Genomic DNA, 25,575 nt, shown 5'->3' on the forward strand with positions numbered 1-25,575 from the left:
CGTCTTTGGCCATCCCCTAACTTAACCGACCCTTGGATGGTGAGCACAATTTGCAAGATGATTGAATCCACTGACTATGAGATGCGGAACATACTGGGTCCGGGTGGTCGATGGTGTTTCCAAAGTCAATAGCAGCTTGATCTTCCCTTCTACTGGCACAACACTCCACCTATGCCTTCCACCAGTGCCTGGTCTTTAACCATGTCCTCATTAGCTATCTTCATGGCTTTAAACACTCAATACGATAGGAGATTCACCTTGCTTTCATCATCCATAAAAATCTTCTGGACTCTAAAATTTTGAATGATGGCCTTTACCACCAGAGTATCATCATGCGGCATCTCGACACTTTACCCATCGGCGGCTAAAAAACTCACTATTCTGGGATGTGAGCAGTGATCTGCATGGCTTCTACTTCTTTTAACTTCCCACTTCTTCTTCTCTTTCTGTTGGCTCGGAGGGTTTGCTCTATCTCTTCCCTCACTATCATATTTATGGTCCTGTTGGATCCATCATTCTCGGGTCTTGCCACCCTTTCCCTGATGGGTTCCCTTCTCTCCTTTGGCCTGCCTCCGGGCATTGTCTTTTTATTCAAAAAAAAATTTCAAATGGCCCTTCTTAATTCGTTTTTCTATTTTATTCATCAGCTAATAACAGTTATTCATATCGTGACCATTAGTTTTATTGAATTGACAATACTGGTTGGGGTCTCTAGTCTTGGGAGCCAATCACAGAGGTTGTGGCCATGTGATCAGATTCTTATCTTGCACGATGACTATTATTTCTACCACAGAAAAATTTAATGGAGTAATGTCTTGATGGGGAGGGGGGCTGGGTCGGCGATCAGCTTGCCTACTGTCCTGGTATTTGTTTAAAGCCTCGGCATTCCGGTCAGGCCTCCGGTCTACCTGTTCCTTCCTTCGATCCTCTGGTCGACCTCTTGTCTGGTCCTTTTCTCGAGATTCTCTAGCGAATTGACTGGTCATGAGGGCATCATTTTGCTTGATATATTTTTTTACTCTATGCATTAGTTTTGCTAATGTGGTTGGTGGCTTTCTGCTTAGGGACCCAAAGAACTCCGCTGAGGTCGTCTCCTTCAGCATTGCTTCTACCGCTCTAAATTCATCCAAGTTAGAAATCTAGAGAGCTTCTGCATTAAATCGAGCAACATACTCCCGCAGAGTTTCATCTTTCTTTTGCCTAACCGTCTCCAGATAACTGATTTTCCTCTGGGCGGGGATGCTGGCTATGAATCTCCCTATAAATGAACTTGTCAGGTCATAAAAGATCTTGATGCTTTCCGCTTCCAGGTTATTGAACCAAGTCAGGGTTGTCCCTATAAGAGTAGTGGGAAAAAACTTTGCAAAGCAAGGTATCAGAATGTGTTTGTAGCTCCATAAAGGTTTTATAGTTGATCACATGGTCATTGGGGTTGCTTGTTCTGTTATATGCTCCCATAGTTGGCATTTGAAACTTCTTGGAGATAGTCTCTTCTCGAATGCAGGCTACAAATAGAGAGGTAGTTTTGAAGCTCGTGTGAGATCCTATTTGGTTTTTTAGCTCTGCTAACAATTCTTCTTTCAACTTCTCAGCTACTCCCTCTTCTTTTGTGCTGGTTTTCCCACTGGTCATAAGAGCTTTCGAACTTGTGCCCTCTTCCTCACTTTCTACCTCGTACCTTTCCGGCACATCAGCATCATCCTCTATCAAGTTTCTCATTGTGCGGCTCCTGGATTTAGTTGGAGGTTCCTTGGTAGATTCCCCTTCTCTCCTCTTTTGGGTTAAGGGTATTGTGGCAGTTTGATCATGGTTTTCAGTTTTTGCAACACAAGTTGGTGTTGGCACTTGGCTGGGGTTTGTGATGGGTGTTGGATTCATGGTCACGGGTGCTGTGAGACCTCTTTACTGCATTATTTGGTTCATCCACATCATCATTTGTTGCAGTTGCATAGACATTGCTCGTAAGTCTTGGTTTGATATGTGTCTTTGTGGGACTGTGTTTATTGAAATAGGGTTGCTGGTGGAAGGTGTATTAAATGTTGTCTGAACGGGGGGAAGGAATCGTGTCATGGAAAAATTTTGAGGATTTGGAGTTTCTGAAGTTGGATTTTTATTTCCGACGGGTGTTGATGGGTTATTTTCTTAGTTAGCCATAGTGAATCTCTATGGATTTATGTTTGGAAAACTTCAGTTGATGGGATAATCTTCCTTCATTTTTCCACAAACGGCTCCAATTGACATCGGTGAGGTAATGGGATGAGAACACGTGGACAAGTATTTGATTCACGAGAAAGTTAAAGGCTCTGATAGGGTCATTGCGAGTCAATAGGGCTGATAAGCTTTTGGTTCGTGGAGATTGAGGTTTAAAAGAGAGGTTGTATATTTTGTGGTTCAATGATAGCTAAAATCTGTCCTCAAAGGTGGTTGGTTCAGTGGTATTTATACCTTGACCATGTTAGAATGTTCTGACAGACGTCCTTTCGGATTGGATAGTAATGTGTCATAGCAGGTGTATCAGGTGACTCATTAATGACGTGAAGTCGTATAATTAATACTAAGTCGCTTCGTCTATATGTTATTCATCACGCGTGTCTTTTTTGCCAGTGCTGCACACGTAATTATGACTCTATGAATACTCTATATGCATTGAAGAGATCGGTCAGATGGCTCTGAGCGTGGGTGAGGTCGGTTCGCTTGTTTTGGGCATGACTATAGTTGGAGGCATAAGAGATCTGATCTGCACAGTGTGTAAGACGGGCTTTACGTAGTCCGATCAGACCGAGGTCCTAGCATAGGAGCTCTTCTACTTCTCTTGTACAAGCGTTGTGATTTTAGCGGAACCTATTATTATTATATTATCAATATATAAGAAACTATTGTTATTTTTCTTAGAGCGAAGGAGAGTAAAAAAAGAAAAGAAAAAGAAATATTATTTTCTAAAACTTAAAACAAACTTATTTTCATTTATTTTAAAAAAAAAAGAGATAATAAAAGATAAAAGAAAGTTTTTTTCCTTCACATATTTTCCTTTCTCTTCCACGAAATATCCAAATGGGATGTTAGGTTGCAGAATAGGATGCAAATGGCCGTGATATGAAGACGAAGACTTGGTCAAGACTCTAGAGAAACCTCCTTTATTATGTTTTTGTGGTAATTAATCAAGGGATATTCAGATACTAGCTACTTTTTTTTCCCTTCATTAATTATTAATTTCCATTTCCAAATGTGACATTATTTTCCACAAAAACGCGCTTCACAATATATTGGAGTAGTTTACCTTACAGTTGCTAACAGAAAACATAAAAAACAAATTAAATTATTTCCAAAGGTTACACTGCGTAGAATGACTTAATGAAACGGTGAGCTTTGAATTTATGTTTTTTTGGGGAAACACCGAGTGCTGCTATAACCAATTTTTAGTTTTTAACACTATGATATAAAGATCTAATTGTTTAAAATAAATATTACTAACATTTAATATTTATTAAAGGGACCCAAACTCATAAATAAGATGAATTTAATTATTTTTTTTATTTTTCAAATTTTAGAAAACGACAAATTCCTAACAACCCAAAGTTAAACTCCACGCACCCCTTCAGACAAAAAAATTCCAGTCCCATTGGCCTTCCGTAGGATAAGACTAGAAGGCCATTGGCCAGTGTTTCTTAATGCGTAATTTACAATTTATACATCCAAACAATTACTAGGTAATTTCATTTCTCCAATTTTTTTTCTCTGATTTGATATACTCAATTTAAAAAATAATTACTTAGTTTACTGTAATTATCCTAGTATTTTTACAAGTAGCACTAACAGTAGCGAACGCGGAATTTAGGTTTGAATTTTCTTGGTCCACACTTGCTCTTACTCTTGAACTTTGACCTTCTAGTTTCCCTTTCTTTCTTCTTTTTTTTTTTTTCCAGTCTTAAAACCTAATCATTCTATCTTCTAAAGCACAAATCAAATGCAAGGAAAGAGACCTTGTATTGAAATGTTTGAAGGGAGAATTGGTCAGCACTCAGCATTTGGACCTCACACTCTTTGTTTTTTTGATTCCCCTTATGACCAAAGACTGGTCTAAGCTGAAAAACTCGGTTTCTCAGTCAAAACTTCATTCTTTTTTTATACGTTCCAATGCATATTTATAATTATCTGCCTTCTCCTTCAGTGTCTAACTCAACCCAGCAATTCTTTCAACTTCCAACCCTTAGCTTCTGCCTCCACTTTTCAAACAGAATTCATAAAGAACTTGCTATTCTCCACAGTTCTCGCCACTTCCATGTTATTTGCTGCTAATTCTTTATCACTGTGGTTCTTCGACTCCTTTTGGGTGTTGTTAAGTGCAAAGTTTTCCTTTCCAAGCAATCCATTATTTCAAGCGCATCAGACTGGTTCTGTATTGTTCATTTAAGTGTAGAAAGAAACGATGGATAATAGTTGCAACTGGGAGAAGAAGACACTGGTCAGTGAGCTAATCCAAGGGATGGAGCTAGCAAAACAGTTGAGATTACATTTGAACACAGCTTCTTCGGTTGAAATTAGGGACTCTTTAGTACAGAGAATTCTATCTTCTTACGAGAAGTCTCTTTTGATTCTCAACTGGAGTGGGTCGATGGGGCAGCAGCAAAATGTTGGAGCTACAGTTGGTATTGTTCCAGAGTCTCCCATATCAATGAATGGAAGTCCTGGAAGTGATGATTTTGATGGAGGTCACAGTGCTTTCTCAAAGAAGAGGTGAGACACATCTTATGGTCTATCAGTAGTAACTCTTGCATCTGCACCAATATTATAGGTGTGGAAGCTAACTTATTAGTCTAATGGCTATGCAGAAAGACAATGCCCAGATGGACAGATCAAGTTAGAGTCAGCTCTGAGAATGGGCTGGAAGGACCCCACGAGGACGGCTATAGCTGGAGAAAATATGGGCAGAAAGACATTCTTGGAACCAAATATCCCAGGTTATTAGCCTTCTCTTGTTTGAAATTCACAATTTATGCTACCGAAAATGGCTGCATGACCACAAGCTTTCTGAAATGCAAACCCTTTTTTCATCTTGTTCCTTTATTACGCTGAATATGACATCAAAGCCACCCAAAGTTTGCTGCCCAAAGTTGATCAGCCACACTGCAGCCCATAAGTCCACATAGAAATGAAAATAAAACACTTTTTCTGCTGAACTTTCCTTCACTAAATTTTCATAGTCAACATGTAAACTCAACAATTGCAAAGTTCCTATGTGTATATATATATATATATATATATATATACCCACCGTACGGAAATTTAACAAGGACTATTATACTTGCAGAAGCTATTACAGATGCACCTACAGAAATAGCCAGAACTGCTGGGCTACAAAGCAAGTGCAAAGATCTGATGAAGACCCCACCATACTTGATGTCACTTACAGAGGAACACACACTTGTTCTCATGGCCAACATTCCGTTCCACCACCAGCATCACCAGAAAAACAAGAACAGAAACAGAACATTAATCAACAACTGCAATCACAAGAAGCCCTCTTTAACTTTCAAAAGAGCCTGATAGTTAATACTAAGGAAGATGACAACAAAGAGATTGCGGTTCCTTTCTCTTTTTCTCCTACATATGGAAGCATAAAAAGTTCAGGCACTTATTCTCCATCTTTTATATCTCCAGCCACCCCAGAACCAAACTACTACGTTTCACCATTCCAGATGGCCAATTTTGCAGGAGTTCAAAATTTGCAGCACCATTCCGAATCCGATTTCGCTGAGATCATTTCAGCCAATACTTCTGCTGCCAATTCCCCAATTGTGGAGCCTGACTTCTCTCTTCAGGCACTGGAATTGGATCCAAACTTTCCGTTTGACATGCCAGAATTTTTCTCCTAAATCCACTAAAACAATAAAAATAAGAAATGAGAAAAGATAACTTTTGGCTTGCAGTTGCCAAAGTAGTGTAGCTTGTATCGCAAGCGATGAGAAAGTCATGCCAAATGGGATTAGTTATGATGATATTATGGGATTTTGAAGTTTTCTAATAAATAACAACATTAATTATATTGTTAAATATAACAATCTCCATAAATATTGGACAAGCCAAATATCAATGCCAGAAAATGAAAGTGATCAAATTGGATTATATGCATAGGCAGAATAACAAAATCTATACATCACTCTATATATGAAAGCAATCACAGCATCAATTTAGTATACAAGCATTCTCTCTGGTGGACAGGATATGCAGTGACGTTCTACGACCACTGTCATTAGGAAATCATGTAAACTGGTCCAGACACCAGGAGAAAATGAAAGATAAAGAGGTTGCCTTCCAAGAACTAAATGATAAGAATTATGCCGAAAAATAAAAGATACACATAATTCCCAGTTGGAAGTGGCCGATCCTTTGGATGTTCTTTATAGTGATACAATATCTGAAGCAGTTGGTGAGAAGCTAGGACTGGATGCTAATTAACCGGTGATGACAATCAAGAGCAACGCACAAGAAAATACAGCAATCCAGTAAGCACATGCCATCTAACTCCAACTGCAATGAGAGAACAGAAGTAGCAAAAGAGTATAATCTACATGTGGGTAATATACTTGGGGATTGATTGAATGAAGTGAAAAAAATGGAAAAGACTAAGCCTGAATTCTGCTGTACCTAGGTTGAAGATTTCTCTTCCTCTTTGATTGCTGGAACAAGGTTTGATGTTCCTTTTTGGGTATCCCTCGTATTATACCTGAGAGCTTGTCTCAGCCCCAAGACAATGAATAAGTTAGTTAGAGTGAGAAGTGACTCAGCACCCCCGTGTAACCAATCCACATTAGACAAGGAAGTTCCATAGTGCACCTTAGCTGTCTCAAACATATAAACATTGAGCTTCAGTAGAATTACAGGCATCCATGGTAAACATTATTAATATTGAAAGCAAATCTTGCTTAACAGAAAGAGTTACCATAAATTCCAGCTGGGACTGCTCAACAGATTTGAAAGCATCGAGGACCATCAGGAACAAGGTAAAGTTAAACAAAGCCCAGATAGGAAAAAAAGCATCCACCAATGCAGGAAAATGCAATAAGAATTTTGTGTCAGCCAAAACAAATTTGATGCAGGAAGAAAGTGTGCTAGAAATCATATGGCAAAATATAAAATACAGCATGCTATTTGTTCCTTTGGATTGATCATATTCCTGTCTGCCTTCCCTCTCCAATTCAGAGAGAGACTGAAGTAAATTCTAACTGACTTCATGGTGGTCTAGAAATAAACATTCAACGACAACAACAGCAAAAATGGAGAGACCAATTTAGATCAATGGAGTAGTAACTAATACTTGATAGAAGACAGACCCCAGAGCTATAGAAAGAAGCCCCATGAGATATCAAAATTCACTCAAAACCAACTACAAAATCCACTTTCCCTGGACCAATGAGCAATAAGGAATAAAACTTTTCCTCCTTCCAAGTTCCAAACTTCCAACCATTTAGATTGGCTGCTATTAAGTCGTGCTGCCAAATTGTGCATAATGCAGGGTAATTGAGGCATTAGAATCTATCTATGGTACAAGGGGATATAGCATGAAGAGACTAAACACAGAGTATTGTGTATCTAACCCCACAATGCCCACTGTACTAAAAGTCCAAAACTTATCTATTCCGCGTAAAAAAGCCATCTCAACCCTAAAATTCAGCATCACTTGAAAACATTCAAGCACCAAAACAACACAATTGGGCGCGGGCATAGATAAAGAAACTTACTGGTAGCCCCCACAAAGGCAAGCAAAAAGTAGAAACCGAAGAGAGTAAGCTTAGGAGCAGACTTGGATTTGGTAATGAAGTACAAGAAGCCAATGTAAGGAAACAAAGAAAACGCAAAGAGCTGAGAAGCAATGCTCTGTGAATCAATGCTGGGTGCCCATGGATCAACCGGAAGCAACGAGGCAGCACACACAATCCCTCCTCTCTTCTTTCCACCAAGTCTTCTTTCTTTCCAGCACCTCAAATCTTTAACTATTTTACACGAATCATTTTGTGGGTTTTGCAAGAGAGAAGAAGAACCCATAAAGGAAACAGGGAGCAAAGAACAAGGAACTATGCATGGAGGTCGCAAACAAGAGATCGTCATTAGAGGGAGCTTGTGTTTTTTTCTTGGCTTTTGCAATGCAGGGTATCTAGTATCTACTTCTTTGTGTGGATTATAAGCTAGGAGCCTCGGACTTGCGACAGATGTCAGAGTTGTATCCGATTGGTGGACAATTGAGATTCTTCATCTTTACAGCGGGAAGTGGGCTGGTTTCTTTCAGCCCACATATTTCAGGTCCGATCTGAATTGGGCGTGCGGAGGGGGGGCCTAATGTTCGTCCGGTGGCCCAAGCAATAACTATCTAAATCAACCATTCATTTATATGGAATAGAAATTCTTACCAACTCATTCCACCTGTACGTTGACTTAAATTTCATTGTCAATGCTCGTACTCTCAATTTCCACGCTTGATAGTTTAGAATCTCAGAAACAGATTTGACAACTAAAATCTGATATTAAATTAAATAAAATTATTTGCCAACTCATGTTTATTAAATAACAAGTGCTTGGCTATAGAGAGCCTACATACACAACGATGAAAAAAATAAATAAAATTTAAGAAGAAAAGCATGAACTCTTAAACCCCATCATCATAAGGAAATGAAGTAGAGTCTAGCCACTCATCACCAGCGATGAAATTTGATACAGTAAATTCATCTGCATCATCGTCATCCATTAAGTGATAACCTTGCCAATTTACTCGATCATCTGTACCAGACCCACCTCCACTATTTTGATACTCTCCATAGTACAAATCATCTGTGTCTGGATTATCATCAGACCATGGAATCCACCCAGCTGGATCGATAAAGCCGTCAATGAAGGACTCAAGGATGACTGTCCTAGAGTACACCTGCCATGGTCTACCTAGATAATTTTTTACACTTCTGCTGTTATGAGCAGAGTTCAAGTCATCTGTAGCTACAATCGAACAATTCTGCATCGAAAATCCTGTGTCTTCATCTGGGCTGTCTCGAGACTGGGCGGTGATGACAGTGAATTGGCCAGACATTGGCATTCTGGAGATGATATTACATCCCTGGAACATTGCAGCAGCATTGCCAAATATGTAATCTATAGTCCCTGAAATCTCACATTCTCGATAAAATTGTCGAAATGAGTGCGCATATAGTGTGTCTTGGTGCCCATTAATCCTACACTTGTACATTGCTGATAGGTCTGCGTTTATGCGAAGTGCAACTGCTTGATGCTTCTCTGCTCCAGCAATATTATCAATGGTTATGTCCCTGGCTAGAAACCCATCACCAGAAACACCTGCAAAGAGATTATTAGAAGGGATTTATATAATTTGTATTTAACGTATAATATAGTAAACCTCCATGATGCTTACCAAGTGTTGCAGATCTGAAAGTAGTCCAACCATCACCTACACTTCTGCTACCAGTAATGAATGTGACATCACTTCCATCTCCAAGCAGAACGATATTGGGCTTATTTGCTGGGATCTCTACATTCTCCTTGTATACCCCTTCTTTGAGATAGATGAATATTCTATACTCACTACGACTTGGAGCAAATTTTATAGCATCCGTGATGGTGCTGAAATTTCCACTTCCATCTGCAGCTACTACAATCATCTCGCTAGTGTCATATTTACTAGTACCACTCTGCAAAAATCGACGATCTTTCTTCGATATCCATCTTGGAAATCCTAACAAGCGACGATTTTTGCCACCTTTTTTAGGACCTTGCTTAGGGAGCATTGAGAGAGAGTTGCTAACATGGGTGTATGTACTGGTCAATGAATTGATTAGGACACTCTTCAATGGACCTGATGCAGAATCTAGTCCCTCCAAGCAAGTCTTCTTATTTGTGAGTGCTGCACTAAGGTAGGATCTTGCATCTGCTAGCTTACGAGGATCACCTAATTGGATTCCTGAAACTGATATTCTTTGCAATTTAGACAGCGTGATTTGTTGGAGTTGTTGACAATCTTGGATTGTCCCTCGTTGTTTTTCAATGATATCATTTGACCCACCAGCACTCGAGAATAGATTGGTTAGCTTTTCAACCTCGGATATTGCTGTCTGGAGAGTGTGGAGGAGATAACTAATGAGGTCTGTGTCGATGTTTATAGAGATGGAAAGCTTTAATGAGTTAAAACAGGCATCAGGATATGGTGTGCCATTGCAAAATTCTCTTAGGGAAGAGAGATGGGTATCTACAGAAGCAGGAGATGTGTCGCCGAGAGCAAATGTGGAAACAAAGAAGATTGGAGAAAGAAGGAGCAGAAGACTTAGAACAATGGAAGATGCCATTGATGAAAGAGCAGGAGATTAATTTTCCTTGGGCTTGGCATGTGTCTAAGGGGACATATAAATAAGTTGCATGGCCCTTGATTTTTGTATTTATATTTTTAAATCACATGGAATTTAGAGTTAATAATATATATTATATACGCATGTTAAATACGAATTTATATTTTAAATAAAAAGAACTGTCTTGATTTAGCTGTATAATTTACTAATTACTTCATCTATTAAAAAATATTGATGTAATCTTTAAAATGTATTAATTAATTAACTATGATTTCTAGAAAGCACACGTACAGATCACGACTAAGTTAAGACAAAATTTAATAATTTTTCAAGCTTTTACATGATTAAAATACTAATCCCTGTCTCCCATTTTGAGTTTTTTTTTTTAAATCTCATGCATTTGCCATTTTTAAAAATTAAAGGAATAAAATTATTAAAATAATTTAATTAAGTTAAAGGTATATATTTGTACTTCACCTAATTAACGGCAATTTGCTTTTGAAAACTATTGACTACATTATTTCATTTTCCAAAAACAATAATCCAATTGTAACAAGGGATAAAATTTAAGAATAAAATAATTGATCTTGTAAATAAATATGGTTTTCTAACTATCACTGATATTATATAATTTGTGATGAGGATATGGTGGACTCTCTAACCTGATATATTCTCATGTGGACGTGAAGACCACTTTAATTTCGAACAAGAAATAAAAAGTGTAATAAATGAAGTGTTTTAGTTAGTAATTAATTAATTTTTTATCCTTCTTAAATCCATAACTTTAAATTCAGAGTCATCATTCATAATATATACATATTCACTAAAGGGAGCAATTTGCAATTAATTGAATGTCAAAATAAAATTATTAATCTAATTCCCATCATCTCATTGCTAATTAATTGAATGTCAAAAGAAAATTATATAAAAAAGGTGAAGATTAAATTAAATTGAAAGGGTTCTTACTTGTCTTCGATCTTGAATACTGGGTAATACTGTGCGATATACATGGCGACTTCCCAAGTAGTTGGATTTAAGCAAAAAGAAGCCACGAAGACTGAGAAGTAAGAACTAGAAGAGAAGAAAAAAAAAATACCATTACGTAGTCGTTGCCATGAGAAAAAAAGAGATGCAAAGCTGTCCAGCAGCATTCATCCATGCAAGTATTGAAGCCATTCCCAGCTTCATTCAATGGAGAAGCTGCCAAAACTGTTGCTGTGTAGATGAGACGCTTAACAGTTTTCCATCTGATGCGAGTATCAACAATGCTTTTCGCTCCGGCACCGTTGCTTCAGCTCTGTCTTTGTACTGTAACGTTGAGATTCAAGATTTAATATGTGTTAATAATTAGGAGCTAGGCAGTAGCCTCCCCACCAAAATAAAGAGAGAATTCTGAAGAAGAAATTCATGCCTACCTGAGAGCTTTCGAGGCCATGGTGGATAGGAGTAGCGACGTGAAAAACAGATTCACAGCCATCAATTGCAGGTTCAAACTCGTTGTCATTGTATATATCAGCTTGAAATAGAATGAGGTTGGCTTCTGCTCCAAGGGGTACCATTGCTCCAAGGGCAATTTTGGTCAAACACGAAAATTGAGCATGTGTGGCTCTCATTATAAGTATTGTGGCAAATCACTATATCGTCAAATTTTCAGAGGTGACTATATTATAAATATGGCAAACCACTAAAAACATTAACACGTAAATAAATATAATTATTTTAAAAAATTGTTTAATAGTTACTTTCTATGGTTCTTTTTTTTTTTTTTTTTTTTTGAGATTGTATTTTATCTACATGTTTAAGTTTTAGTTTCATACAAAATTTCATTTAAAACTTCTCTTTCACTAGCTTTATCATTAGACCTAGGGCTCATTAACGAGCAAGATTACACATAACTAGGTTTGGTAATTATATCTGCTTGAGAGTTGGAATCTTATACGTCTCTACAACTGAATTTCGAATAATTAATCGCATATGTGTAGAAAGGAATTATATGAACACCAGATAATTTGATAATTTGACTTTGAAACCTAATTTGACACTCAGTTCTTCATTCAGATAATTAGTAATCAAGACATGATTTGAGTACATGATTCAAGTATTTTTCAAATTATAGCATCATTAATCACCAATGTCTAATAATCTCTACAAAAAATATAATTGAAGCATGTGCCAATGCTTCTCATTGGAGCCTACTGCAACTCGAGCAAAAAGGGACTGGGTCAACTTAAAAGCAGGCCCAAAAACGTAATATGAGGACCACCTCAGATCAGTTCAGGTCTGGTTCTGCGGACTAGATAAAATTTGAATGGACTCGAGACAATTCAAGTCCGAACAACCATCGATTTCCGTATAAAAATAAAGCCCATAATAATAATAATCGTATACAAATAGCACAAGAAGAAATTAAATATCTGTCTGATAAGAGTAAGGATAGAATACATATATATAGGCTGCTCATGTGAATGTGACAAAGAGTATAGGTGTAGGACAGTGATAGCACACTCAAAAAAAGACAAGAGGGTGTGGAAATAAAAGAAAGGGAAGGAAAATAGAAACTAAACTTACCAAAACTCACTTAATTTTAAACTCATTCTTAAATCTCAGAAATCAATCGGTACTATTTATGTAAACATCTTCCAAGGTTAAGTTTTAAGATTCTTTTACGCGTATTTTATCTTTTTAGTTGGATTAGTTTGGTGCCATGATCCATTTTTTGAGGCCGGCACCTGCCACAATTGTCTCTTTCTTTTATTTAATTTTCCAATTCGGCTTACATGGTGCGTGGAGTTATTTTCCAAGATAGGCACCTACCTTAGGTTTTCTTTATTTCATTCTTCAATTCAATTTATATGGCGTCAGGAGTCACTTTCCGAGGCCGACACCTGCAGTAGTTGCACTTTTTTCTTCGCTTAACTCCTCAACTCGGGTTATATGGTGCTAGGAGTTAATTTTCGAGACCGGCACCAGCCATGGTTAGATTTATTTTCTTCGCTTAAGTCCTCAACACGGCTTATGTGGTGTTGGGGTCATTTTCCGAAGCCAACACCTGTCATGGCTGGGATTCTTTCTTCGTTTAAATCCTTAATTTGGCTTATATGGTGCTAGGGATCATTTTTCGAGGCTAACACCTGTCGTGATTGGTTTTCTTTCTTTATTTAAGTCCTTAACTAGACTTATATGGTGCTAGGGGTATTTTTCGAGGTCGACACCTGTCGTGGTTAGACTTCTTTCTTCGTTTAAGTCCTCAATTCGGCTTATATGGTGTCAGGAGTCATTTTCTGAGACCAACATTTGCTGTGGTTGGACTCTAAAATTTTGTAGTAGAAAACTTTCAAAGAGAAAATGAACTCAGAAGGGGAATTTCATTTCTCCAATGTTACAATAACATTACATTTTCTATTGGAAATACATCTTTAAATGTTGGATGTTCCAGGAGTAAGACTCTGAGTTCTCTTGCAGATCCTCGATTTTGTATACCCCTAACTTGATGACTTTAGTGACTCTGAATGGACCCTCCCAAGTCAGTGCCAGCTTGCCCACACTAACTCTTTTCCCAATGTCTTCCAATCTTCTTAGTGTCAAATCCCCAACCTTCATATTTCTTTCGTGAATCTTTTGGTTATAGTTTCTAGCCGCTCTTTGTTGATATATTGTTGTTCTCACCATTGAATTCTTCATCGTTAAACTGTACTCGATGTGTTGGGATTTGCAGCTTCACAAAAACTACGGCTTCTGTTTCAAATGCCAGCGCGAATAGAGTATCTCCAGTAGGCGTCCGAGGTGTGGTCTTAAATACCCACAGGATGCTGGATAGTTTGAATACCCAATTCTTCTTAACCCTATCTAAACACTTCTTCAAGTTTATACCCTTGTTTGTCACTTCGGTTTAACCCCATCTAACCACTTCTTCAAGTCTATAATCTTGTTTGTCATTTCGATTTAACCATTTGTTTGGAGAATTTGTGTCATATCCCATATTTATAGTGAAATCTCTTAAGGTATTATAATCGAACTGCTTTCTATTATCTAAGATAAGTGTTCTCGGTATTTCAAATCGATGGATGATATTACCCTATACAAAGTCTATCACATTTCTAGTTGTGATGTTGAGAATGACTTCTGCCTCAGGCCATTTAGAACTCTGGAAAAGAAAATAGAAATTAAGTTTACCAAAACTAACTTAATTCTAAACTCATTCTCGGATCACAAACATCAAGGAGGAATTAAAGGAATTAAAGAGAAAAAGTGAATATTGTGTTGAAAGGTGGAAATTAAAGGATAAAGAATAAAAGATAAAAAAGTGTTCTCTCTTAACATTTGATCAAAAAATAAAAATTACACTTGTCATATTATGTTAATTTATTTTTGAGCTTAGTTTTACAATATTTATATTTATATAGATGTCCCACATGTTCCGTAAAAGTGAATGATCAAAACTACATCATGATAAATCCAGAAGTAAAGCGAATGCAAATGGACCGTTGAATGCAAATGGACCAGTCCTTGTGTCTCTTTTCAGATTGAAACAAAAACACATCACACAGTACAACAAATTTCGATAACCAATCACAACAGGAAACCTTAGCAGTTGAAACTATGTTCTCCCTCGGGCAGCAGAGAAAAATTACCACCAAAACCAGCGATATATAAATGTGAAGCAGAAGGTCTAAGAACTGGTATCGAATGCAGCTTCCTCGTGCCAAACGCCATTCAAGTTGGACTGCCAGAGTCTTACCATCCCATCGGTTCCTGTTGTTGCTAAGGTCATTCCACTCATGTCCCATTCCATCTGCCACACCTAAGCATAAACAGGCCACATTCACTAAAAATATGCTAATCAAAATAAAGCAACTTCAAAACAAACATATCAGGATGTTGTCAACATAGCATATAGCTTGTACCATTTCCGATTTCCATAAGAGTATAATAAAATTTAGTAAACGGATACTAAAAGTTACTATTGTTCTGATACCTCGCCTTCAAAACCAGAGAGCATGGCGACGTTTTCCACTGAAAGTCTTCCATCCAGGTCAGGGTTCAATCCTAGATGCCATATTGCAATTCCCTTGTGAGTAGCAACAGCCACCATCTCATATGGCCTACATCAAAATACAACCAAGTTTAGTGAAACTCAGGGAACTAATATAACTTGCACAACTGCTAAAAAGGAGGACATTGAAAGCCTGAAGCAATTTGGTTCAAACTAGTTCCTGTACTGAATCTTCATGGATTGGGACCAGCCATATTTCTTTCCTCACCAACATTCCACATAGTGTCTATACCTCTTCCACTAATAAGGCCCAAGTGTTTCATTTGTAAAGCATCCTGCATCATCTAATTTCAGCTTCCTACCATTTGCCAACGAAAAAAGCAGTCTCATTTGGCTAGCAAAAACAGAAAATCCCTTACCGGCCAATGTTGGATGCCCATGCAACAGCGAAAACCTGATCGCTTTTGTCTACAGGCAAAGCCAGCTCTGCAACTGGAAGCCATCGTTGATGGGCCAGATCAAACTCCCATATCTGTAGAAATCTACCATCCAATTACTTTAAGCAAAATATAGCTCATTAACTCTTTTATTATTATTATCACAATCATCATCATCATTTATGCTCAGGCAGTTATTCCTTGCAATGCTGCAAGGAAAACTTTAAAGGACAAGATAGTTTCTGCACCTAAAACAACATTATTGTCACATCAGATAAAAAGAATTGTAACCAGAAAGACAGGCTTTTTTGTAGGAAATTTTGTTAAAATTGAATTGACAAAGCTCCCCATCAACAATGATACAGAAAAGCAGAATTTTGCTTCCAAGCAACACATTCATGACCTACCTTTGGGGAGTTCAGTTGTGGTGTATCTGAATTAAAACCCAGAACAAAGCTTGATTCCTGGTTTTCACCCATTCGTGGATTCCAAGAAATAGATGCAGAAAAGCAATTAGCCCTCCCAAATGTAGATACTGAATCAATAGCATTCTGAAATTCAGCCTGTTCATTAAGAGAAAATAGAGAAAAATAAGATGGAAAGAAAAGTCTTTTAAGTCTGAATGATTTTAAATTAGCATCTCATATGAGAATGATAACCTGAAGCTGCCAGTTCTTCAACTCCAAGGGATCCAAGAGCTCATAGACTTTCACATGACCATCTGAGTATGCCACAACCTATAAACTATATAAACGTAATTATATACTGAGCAGAGAATAGTAACAATTTTGAAGACCTTAGTACTTGGCTTGGATCTTTATATCTTTGACTTTGAAAAAAAAAATTATATGAGCATGTGAATGCAAAAGTACTTGAACATCTACTGCTTCACTTTTTCTAGTATATTAGGATCTCTTAATTGCTTTTCTCTTGTTTGGGCTCCACCAGCTGGAGTGAGCCCTAATGGACTAGAGAGCTGATGCTGGAATTGCCACAAAAATAGAAGATATAACCACTGGGATAATCAAGAGCCTAATTCTGATGTCAAACTTCCTATTTTTTTGTGACTTTATATTATTATGACAGTTGATGGGTTCTTCTAATCTCCGCTCTAGCTGTAGTCCATACTACAATTATTGACACAGGTTCTGTAATTTTAACATATATGCATACTTCATTAGGCCAGTTCCCTCAAGAATTAAATCCCATAAACACTTATATGCTACATAAGCTTGTAAAACAAACTGGTAGCAGCTATCGCTTGGTTGCAGTGGCATAAACAAAATTTGGCAAAACTCACCGTTTTCAAACTTGTCTGCAAGGCTCCAAATTGGACATCCAACACTTTAGTCGCCTTGCTTTCAAAGCTTTTACAAAGCTTCCATTCAAGAGGTTGTGAATCTAGGCAAGAAAAAAGGGTTTAATAAAAAAAGTAACGAAATACATGCTATGCAAGGAATTTATCTTCAACACTAAAGCAATAGTAACACTGTTAACAAGCTTCATCACTTGGGTAAAGGAACCATAATATCATACTTGTTGGATTGATATCATCCTTAATGTAAGTATCTATGGTGGACCAAAATCATAACGAACTAGATAACTACCTTCTACTACCTCCTCCCACAAAGATAAACTCCCATCAGCACAAATGCAGGCTACTGCGTCACCATGTTCAGGAGGAACCCAAACAACCTTCACAATACTAGCCTCATGAACCTAAAACAAGCTCGGAAATAGAAAAACATGAGAACTGGCAACAAAAGTAATCCACTGGGAAACTACAAGAGTTCTTCACTTAAAAACTTTCAGCAACAAAATCTGTGTTAATTCACTAAATTAATTTGATTTAGGAACCGGATATAGGATCATAGCAATTAGGAAACACGAGCTCGCAAGAAACAAGAATCAAGACCTTGATTTTGAAGGTGCGGGAAAAGGAGGAAGAAGCGGGGTCACACGCGTCGAAAATGCATAGGCTGCCATCGACGGAGCCAGCGGCCAGCCTCTGCCCACAGTAGTTCCATGCCGAGCAAGTCGTGCCTTTGTCTAGCGTTGCCACTGACTTCTCCATGTTCCTTGAACACTGCACGGAAAAGCATAACCCCCCAATTCTAAAACCTCTCGCCTAGGCTGTGTCTAGGGTATTGTCACTCGTCAAGCCCATCGAGATTGGAGCGCTGGAGATGAGGCCTGGGAGGCCGCCTTGTGAAGGTAGCCTAATATGACGGACTTCATAAAAATGGTGGGTATACACTGTCGGCCTAATGTGACACTAAAGGGCCCTCACTAAAAATGGTGGATACAGTTTGGTCTGATTCAAAAATTCAGAACCAATTAATTTCTTAAAATAAGTAAAACAAATTGAAAGTGATAGGTTGGATTTAAATATTAAAAATGTTAATAAAATTTGAGTACGACGAGGACTTTAAATATTTGGGAGCTGCTTTTTCAGATCAATTACAGCGTAGCGTTTCTATATATTAATCCAACATCTCTTCTTGTTCGTTGTCTTCCTTTAAAGGTTCAGTTGCTGTCATTCTTGGAAATTCCTTCTTTTATCTGTGATTTTTTTCAAAATTAAAAAAAAAAAAGCTTTAATGAGATAATTTATATGGAAAAAAAAAAAGAGAGAGAGATTAAGGTCATTAAATGAAATCACATGGGGTTTCAGTTGCAAAGGTTTCAAATCCCATCTCTATAATAAATAACTCAACTACTCGGTGAGATTATTTTAAGGCCTCCCATGCCATCTATGGCTCTGCATGTCTCATCCAGGTGGATATTGGTAATTCGCTGGCCCTAACCCTTTTTTTTTTTTTATATATATAAGAAAATTAGGAGAGAAGAAAAATAAAAGATGGAAAATAATGAGGATTTTTACCTTGTTTTACCTTGAAAGAGTGGAAATATAGAGGAAAAAACAATTTCATTTTCTCTTATTTTTCTTCAATTTCAGAAAAAAAATAATAATAATAACGTAGGAGAGACTTTGATTTTGAAAAGTGTGAAGTTATATAGATTTCTTATTTGTCCTTATAACTCATTATCTATAATCTACAATATATAAACGTGAAAGAATATTGGAATGATCGATTTTATTTTTTTATATTATTTAGTATTTTTATTTAATTTTTAATTTAATATAAAATAATAAAAAATAAATGTTAAATTTATTAATATATTATTTAATTTAATATAAAAAATAAAAATATATATTAAAAATTAAACATGGTGATAGAATATTTTCTAAATATTGATTTAAAATTTCCTAAATATTAATTTAAAATTTCTTAAAATTATAAAGATTCATATGTAATTTTAAAATTTTTAAACGTGCATTTATAATTATTTAAAATAAAAAATTAATAGTGTATGCAAATTGTGATTAATTATAATTGTAAATAAAAAGGTTAATATTTTAGCTAAAATTAATCAGCGCAATTTATTTTTATAATTATTAATCTTTCCTAAAATAATGATAATAAACTAATTTTAGCTAAAATTTATTTTTATAATTTTAATATTTATGAATATTAATTTTATTTTAGTTAAAAATATTTAGCTAAGGAATTATTTTTATATTTTATTTTATTTTAGCTAAAATTATAAATGGCCTGTATACGAATAAAAATATTTTTTAATTCACGCTAATTAATATTAAATAATATATAATTTTTTGTGTAATTATTATGAAATATTTTTTTAATTAAATTTTTTTATAAATTTAAACTTTATAAGGGATGGTGAAAAGTTTCTAAACAATATTGAATCACGTCTTATGTTAAATTTTTTGATATTTATTAGTTAAAGTAAATATCAAAAAATATTTATTGTCTAAAGTAAATATTAAAAAGTTTTTCTATTTATAAATTTTTATATTTACTATTTAAAATAAATAAAAAAATATTTTTTTAATATTTAAATCTAATTCATTCTAAATTTGATATTACTCAAATTACTAAACCTCGCATGGTGTTGGATAAAAATCCATATATATCAAATGAATTAAAAGTTTTTAAATTAAAATTACATAAATTATACTAAAATAATTTCGACCGTAGAAATTATATTAAAATAATTTTTTATTTGATTTATAAGCTTTTTATTTTTTTTTCATCATCAATCATGTAAACATGTAATAATTATAATATTTTATATATAAGTAATAAACTCATAATACTCATTATTTTTATTATTTTTTAAATTTTATATATAATTATCTAGTTTTTTTTTATTTCATATATAGTAATACCATGATGAAAAAATAAAATAATAAAAAAAAATACAAAAATGTAGAGATAGAAATTTTAATTGATAACTTACGCATAGGACAAAAAACAATTAAGTATTAAATTATTGATTTTTAGAATTTAATCTATTGAATCTTTTAAAAGCGGAGGAGAAGAGTTACAAAAATAATATCCGCTGAGCTGATATGAATGTAAATATTATTTTATTATATTTTTTAATATTTTATATTTAATTTTCTTTTCATGATTCATGTTGTTTTGCAATAAATTAAAATGAAAGCTGTCATATTTAATTATATTGTTAAAATATTTAAAAGATTATTTGATAGAGGAAAATTTTATACTATAATAAATTATGCGGCTAGGGAAATTAATACAGCTTATTTTTATATTCATAAAAAGTTTGAAATATCGCTTATACTCTTATTAAAGAATGTACCATTGTAATTCTCCAAACAATACTGAAATTTATTTCGGTAACTTTGATAATTTAAAATATAATGTCAAAAAATTAAAATTAGAGATTTTTTTATTTTTTTATTTATTCAATAAATTATATTTCGTACTAAATTATTATTTTTATGTATAGAGTTTTTAAATATAATTGTTCATGTGAAATAAACGTACAATGCAAAAGGTGAAAGAAAAAGAGATATTATAATTGTCAAAAAAAATTAACTATAGCTTTTTTTATTTTATATATTTATATATATAATAATTTTTTTAATATTTAATTAAATTTATTTCTTTATTTAATTATTTTATTTTGTTTAATATTAAATTGAAGAATTTATTTTTTATTTTATGAAAAAATATTGCTAATAATGAAGGTCATATTCTAAAGAATCTTGTCAAAGATTAAAACTTTCATAGCATTATCAAATGCTCATGCTACTTACTATATAGGTAATATTAATATTAAGTTATATGATATATTATGCAAATGATTATTATTATCTTGAAAATAAATGTTATTATTATAAATTATTAATTTTTTTTAATATAGAGAATATAGATAATATTAATATTAAGTTATATGATATATTATGCAAGTAATTATTATTATCTTGAAAATAAATGTTATTATTATAAATTATTAATTTTTTTAATATAGAGGTGAATTACAACAGCAAACTATCTCGACAAGTATAATAATAGTTTGATATAAATATTTTTAAGATAAATTTCGTAAAGAGTAAGTTGTTAATTTTTATAATAGTTGATATTCTAAGATCAAAATAATAGAGTTTACAATGGTTGTATAATAAATTTATTATTAGAAGAGTATGTTTCTCTATTTTTATCAATTTTCCTTTGTCTGTTAGTAACGCGTAACGGTTTTTTTATTACAGTGCCACCTATTTCTGTTGTATAGATCTATACATATGAAAGTATCAGATGTCCTCTCCACGTCAGACGGCCATTTAATTTCCCCCGACGAGCATACAGGTAGGACTGCGAGATGACTGGATCTATTATCCCTCCTCACGTCATGTCACCTGGCTGAGCTTGTAGTTAGTGGATCTGGATTTGTGAGTGATCCGGCCCGTTCCGTGAGCCTAAATCAAGGCTGAAGATGTTGGACCGGTCTGTTAAAGTAGTTTCATGGATTTCAAGTCAATACTGCTTTTTGAGACTCGACCTCAAACTGAAATGATGAAGTTTAATGGTGATCAATACTTATATTATAGATAGAACGATTTATAATAATATTTTATTTTTTATAGTTATAATTGTAATAAAATTGAAAGAATTCATATTTTTTTATCAAATTCAATAAAATTTATTGGAGTACTAAAAATTAAATTAAAAAATAGTTGATATAACATTTCACGTAAGTATTTTATAGAATATTTAATTATTTAACATATAATATTTAATTACAAATTTAACAAATTATTTGATTATTTATAAAGATTTTATATTTATTTCTCATAGTACTGAATGTTATTTTAAAGAAATAATATTATAAATGAAGAGAAAGTAATTTATACTGTCATATTTAATAATGTTGAAATATTAATTGGATGTCCAGTTAATAAATACATTTAAAAAGAGATATGTATATATAATTTTTAAATTTATAATTTTAAATTTAAATTAAATAAATATTTTATATATATTTTTTTTATTATGCCGGTTCACAACGAAAAGAATTTATTTTATAAAATAATAGTTTTATACTAAGGGAAAGAATATAACTTTTTTATCAAAATAAAGATTTGAAAGGTTGGAGAAAAAATAGTAGTATCTCAAGAAATTGGAGTATGAAGAAGGTCAAAAATTGAAGAAAAAAATAAAAAATATATCGTCGACATTTATTTAAGATGATGGAGTAAATTAAAATTTTCAAAAAAAAAATAAATTGAAAAAAATAAATAATTTTATTTACGTGATTTTTATATAAAGATCATAATTACCTTTATTATTATATAAAAATTTATATTTTTTTATTATTAGATTTAAATTGTTTTATATGTTGATTATTTAAATTAATTTTAGAATTTAAATTAATTTATGTGTTTATATATGTATAAATATTACTCTTAATAAATTAATTTAATAAAAAAATATTTTATTAAATGCAATAAATTAATTTATAATTTCAATATCAGTAAAATAAAAATAATATTAAAAATTCAAAACAATTATATAGTATCAAAAAAATATTAATTAAATATATTAAATTTTTTAAAATAATATATATATATAATAATTACACACGTTGATTAATATTAATAGTAGTTTATAAAATGAGATAATATGGTAATTTTAATTTTTTTAACTATTTTATTTATAAAAAGTAAAAAGTATATAATTTCCTTTCGTCTGTATTTATCTAAAACACTGAACGGTAAATGTAAAAATATATATCTCGATTATTTTCTTTCTTTCTTTTTCCTCCCCTAAAGTTATCAAACATGGTGTAAGAGACACCTTCCCCTTCAAATTTTCTGTGCTAATAGTTGGTGGGTCTCATTGCTTTCGGTAATATAGTCTTCCAATAAATTTGGGGCCTCTTTCTTTGGCCCACTGTTTAATAACCCACCCTTCAATTCATATACGTAAAACCCAAAAACTAATTTCAACTGATTTTTAACAGTGTTTTTGAGGAAAATAATTTATTTTTATTATTTAATTATAATGCTAAAAGTATCGAATATTAATAAGTTTATGTATAATGATATTAATAATATATAAAATTATTTACTATTTTCAAAATATAATGTTATTTTCTTTAGAAATGATATAATTTTTTTTAAAAAAATTAATTTTCATTAATTAATTCTCTTGAGAGTTTACATGCTAAAAAAATATTTAAAAAATTTCATAAAATACACAGAATTTGAATGCTATATTTATGAGCATTTATAAGTTTAATTCGGTGATAGAGTGCATTATATTATGATTTATGAGCACTTATAAGTTTAATTCGGTGACAGAGTGCATATGAATAAATCTAAGAGGTTTCCACTCTTTCAATTTTCAATTTCTCATATACAAAATAAAAATTATGATTTATGAGTTGTTACTTTCCGGCTTCCTTTCCCAGTATATATTTGAGAAAGTGAAGTATCAAAATTAAGGGAAAATATTTTTCCACATTACTAATTTCTATTTAATAGATTAAAATAATGAAAAATGTTTTTTTAAAGAAAAATTATATCTTGAAATATATCTCATATACAATTAATTTTTGCAAAAACAAAAGGACCTAGAAATCAAAATGAAGTATTATTTGATGATGATTGTAGGCAAGTTCAGAGAAGAATGGGAGATGAAAAGAAAGTAAAGCAAATCATTCATCATCAAAACAACTCTAAGCATATAATTGACTTTCGTCATCGATCATTATTCTAATAAACCATTAAAACGGGTCAAAGTTTGAACCCTTAAGCAACAACAACATGCATGGAATTGAAAATAAAGAAATTAATAATATAGACTGCTAAAAATTAGAAAAGAAAATCTATAATTAGACAAAAACTATATTCATATGATTTATAGACAATCATTAAGCACATGAAATACCCATCATGGAAGTGGCCGTAAACCTCTCCGACCCACTTCGCCTCACCAAGGAGTTAATCTCCGGAGAGAATCCACCAAAATTAATCTCCGGCCCCTCAGGGATAGTGGAAAGAGCACCGGACTTATCATAAACGACGTAATATTCATGGCTGGGTCGATTTTTAACACCAAAAATGCCGCTAGAATTCTGTTTAGACTTGAACATGGATTTCAAGAACTTGGGAAGTGAGCGAGAAATTTTAGAAGGCTTCTTGGATACAGGAGGAGGAAGAGAATACTCAACCGGCGCTGACACTCGTCGATCAGTTAAATGAGGCATGGATAAAGTTCTGGAATGTATAGCAGAATAAAGTTGACGCTCGAAAGATTTGAGCTCAAAGGAATCATAAAGAGTGCTTCCACAATCCCAGACAGGAGGAGGATTATGAGTAATGGGATTTTGTTGGTGGGTTGAATCTTGTAAGTTTTCCATAACCAGGAGGAGAGGAGGTGAAAGAGAAGAGAAAGTGGAGGGATATATAGATATTAGTAGAGGAGTTTTGTTGAAGGTAGGTGGAAAATCAAAGGCGTTGGTTATGAACTAAAGGAAGCGTTTCAGAGTTCACGGCGAATGCATATGAGCCATTAAATTCTCCATTTCCGTGTAAGAGGCTTCTTCATCGCCCCTAACTCTGCATTTATTGAGAGGTAAGTCAGCAATTTTCCCTTTTTTTTTTTTTTAATCATTATATGTATTTGTAATTGAGAGTTGATGATGTGACCCTAATGTTATCCCAGTGGTAAGCCAGATATTAATCAGGGCCGTACACGTGGATCCAAATCTTGAATTAAAAAAATGTACAACTCAACGCGTAGTGGAAAAGTGTTTAAAGATTTTAGAGATTAAAGCAATAATTTGATAGTAATGGACAGGGGTATGTGTGAATAAATTATTTGCCGGGTGTGATTAAAAAAAGGGGAAAAATTTTCTTTCGAAGATAATAATATTATTTAAAAGGCTAAAGAAAAAAAAAGGGCAAATTGAGGGGGATATGTATCCAAATCGTCCATCATCCAATAGCCATATTACCCTACAGCCGTGCTGTGAACTGTTGTTTGCTACTCTTTTTTTTTTAAATTAATTTTTTTTCTTAATTTTGGGTGGATCACATGTTCATTGTTTGTTACATGCAAGCGACTGCTCTGAATTAATATGTATAATTTATCTAAATAGTTTTTTAAAATTATTATTTGGGTAATTTTTAATTGAAATGTGGTTTGTGAATACAAGAGTCTCCACGTATTAAGATTGACTATCAGCTATTGTTTTTAAGTATTGAAATAACAAGTTTGAATATAAGAATATATTATCTGCCTTTTATCCCAGATATTTTAGGATTATTTTTATGCATTAAAATTATTTTAAAAAATAATTTAATATTTTTTTAAGCAAATCAACTATAAATTAGTCTAATTCAAAGATAATTTAAGATTATTCTAAATTTCGATCGAAACTCTAATGCGCAAGATAAATGTAG

General features: G+C 33.5%; 6 protein-coding genes across 6 annotated transcripts; 1 reads left to right on the forward strand and 5 right to left on the reverse strand.

The window, feature by feature from the left end:
• The first annotated feature begins 3,848 nt into the window (after positions 1-3,848).
• Positions 3,849-6,051, forward strand: LOC110609254 (probable WRKY transcription factor 53). Its single transcript, XM_021748704.2, has 3 exons — positions 3,849-4,734; positions 4,830-4,958; positions 5,309-6,051. The coding sequence occupies exons 1-3, from the start codon at positions 4,427-4,429 to the stop codon at positions 5,871-5,873; spliced, it is 1,002 nt and encodes a 333-aa protein (XP_021604396.1). The 5' UTR covers positions 3,849-4,426; the 3' UTR covers positions 5,874-6,051.
• Positions 6,052-6,091: 40 nt separating this feature from the next.
• Positions 6,092-8,180, reverse strand: LOC110609255. The gene is made up of 4 exons (XM_021748705.2): positions 7,740-8,180; positions 6,941-6,958; positions 6,646-6,839; positions 6,092-6,528 (listed from the first exon to the last, which is right to left on the reverse strand). Exons 1-3 carry the CDS (start codon positions 8,104-8,106, stop codon positions 6,646-6,648), a joined length of 579 nt encoding a protein of 192 aa, XP_021604397.1. The 5' UTR covers positions 8,107-8,180; the 3' UTR covers positions 6,092-6,528.
• A 326-nt stretch (positions 8,181-8,506) lies between these two features.
• LOC110609253 (probable pectinesterase/pectinesterase inhibitor 12) lies at positions 8,507-10,359 on the reverse strand. The gene is made up of 2 exons (XM_021748703.2): positions 9,416-10,359; positions 8,507-9,339 (listed from the first exon to the last, which is right to left on the reverse strand). The coding sequence occupies exons 1-2, from the start codon at positions 10,341-10,343 to the stop codon at positions 8,642-8,644; spliced, it is 1,626 nt and encodes a 541-aa protein (XP_021604395.2). The 5' UTR covers positions 10,344-10,359; the 3' UTR covers positions 8,507-8,641.
• A 1,006-nt stretch (positions 10,360-11,365) lies between these two features.
• LOC122723099 (anthocyanidin reductase-like) lies at positions 11,366-12,066 on the reverse strand. The gene is given in 3 exon segments (XM_043953873.1): positions 11,366-11,627; positions 11,630-11,651; positions 11,759-12,066. Coding segments are annotated over 3 exon segments (471 nt in total). The 5' UTR covers positions 11,957-12,066; the 3' UTR covers positions 11,366-11,376.
• Positions 12,067-14,805: 2,739 nt separating this feature from the next.
• Positions 14,806-18,005, reverse strand: LOC110610188 (protein SEH1). Its single transcript, XM_021750072.2, has 8 exons — positions 17,689-18,005; positions 17,381-17,492; positions 17,074-17,174; positions 16,433-16,510; positions 16,181-16,336; positions 15,756-15,868; positions 15,319-15,445; positions 14,806-15,144 (listed from the first exon to the last, which is right to left on the reverse strand). Exons 1-8 carry the CDS (start codon positions 17,845-17,847, stop codon positions 15,013-15,015), a joined length of 978 nt encoding a protein of 325 aa, XP_021605764.1. The 5' UTR covers positions 17,848-18,005; the 3' UTR covers positions 14,806-15,012.
• Positions 18,006-23,847: 5,842 nt separating this feature from the next.
• LOC110608518 lies at positions 23,848-24,755 on the reverse strand. The gene has a single exon (XM_021747763.2). The coding sequence runs from the start codon at positions 24,528-24,530 to the stop codon at positions 24,042-24,044; it is 489 nt and encodes a 162-aa protein (XP_021603455.2). The 5' UTR covers positions 24,531-24,755; the 3' UTR covers positions 23,848-24,041.
• Positions 24,756-25,575: the final 820 nt, after the last annotated feature.

This window comes from Manihot esculenta, chromosome 2 (assembly GCF_001659605.2).
Source record: "Manihot esculenta cultivar AM560-2 chromosome 2, M.esculenta_v8, whole genome shotgun sequence".
Classification (NCBI taxonomy): domain Eukaryota; kingdom Viridiplantae; phylum Streptophyta; class Magnoliopsida; order Malpighiales; family Euphorbiaceae; genus Manihot; species Manihot esculenta.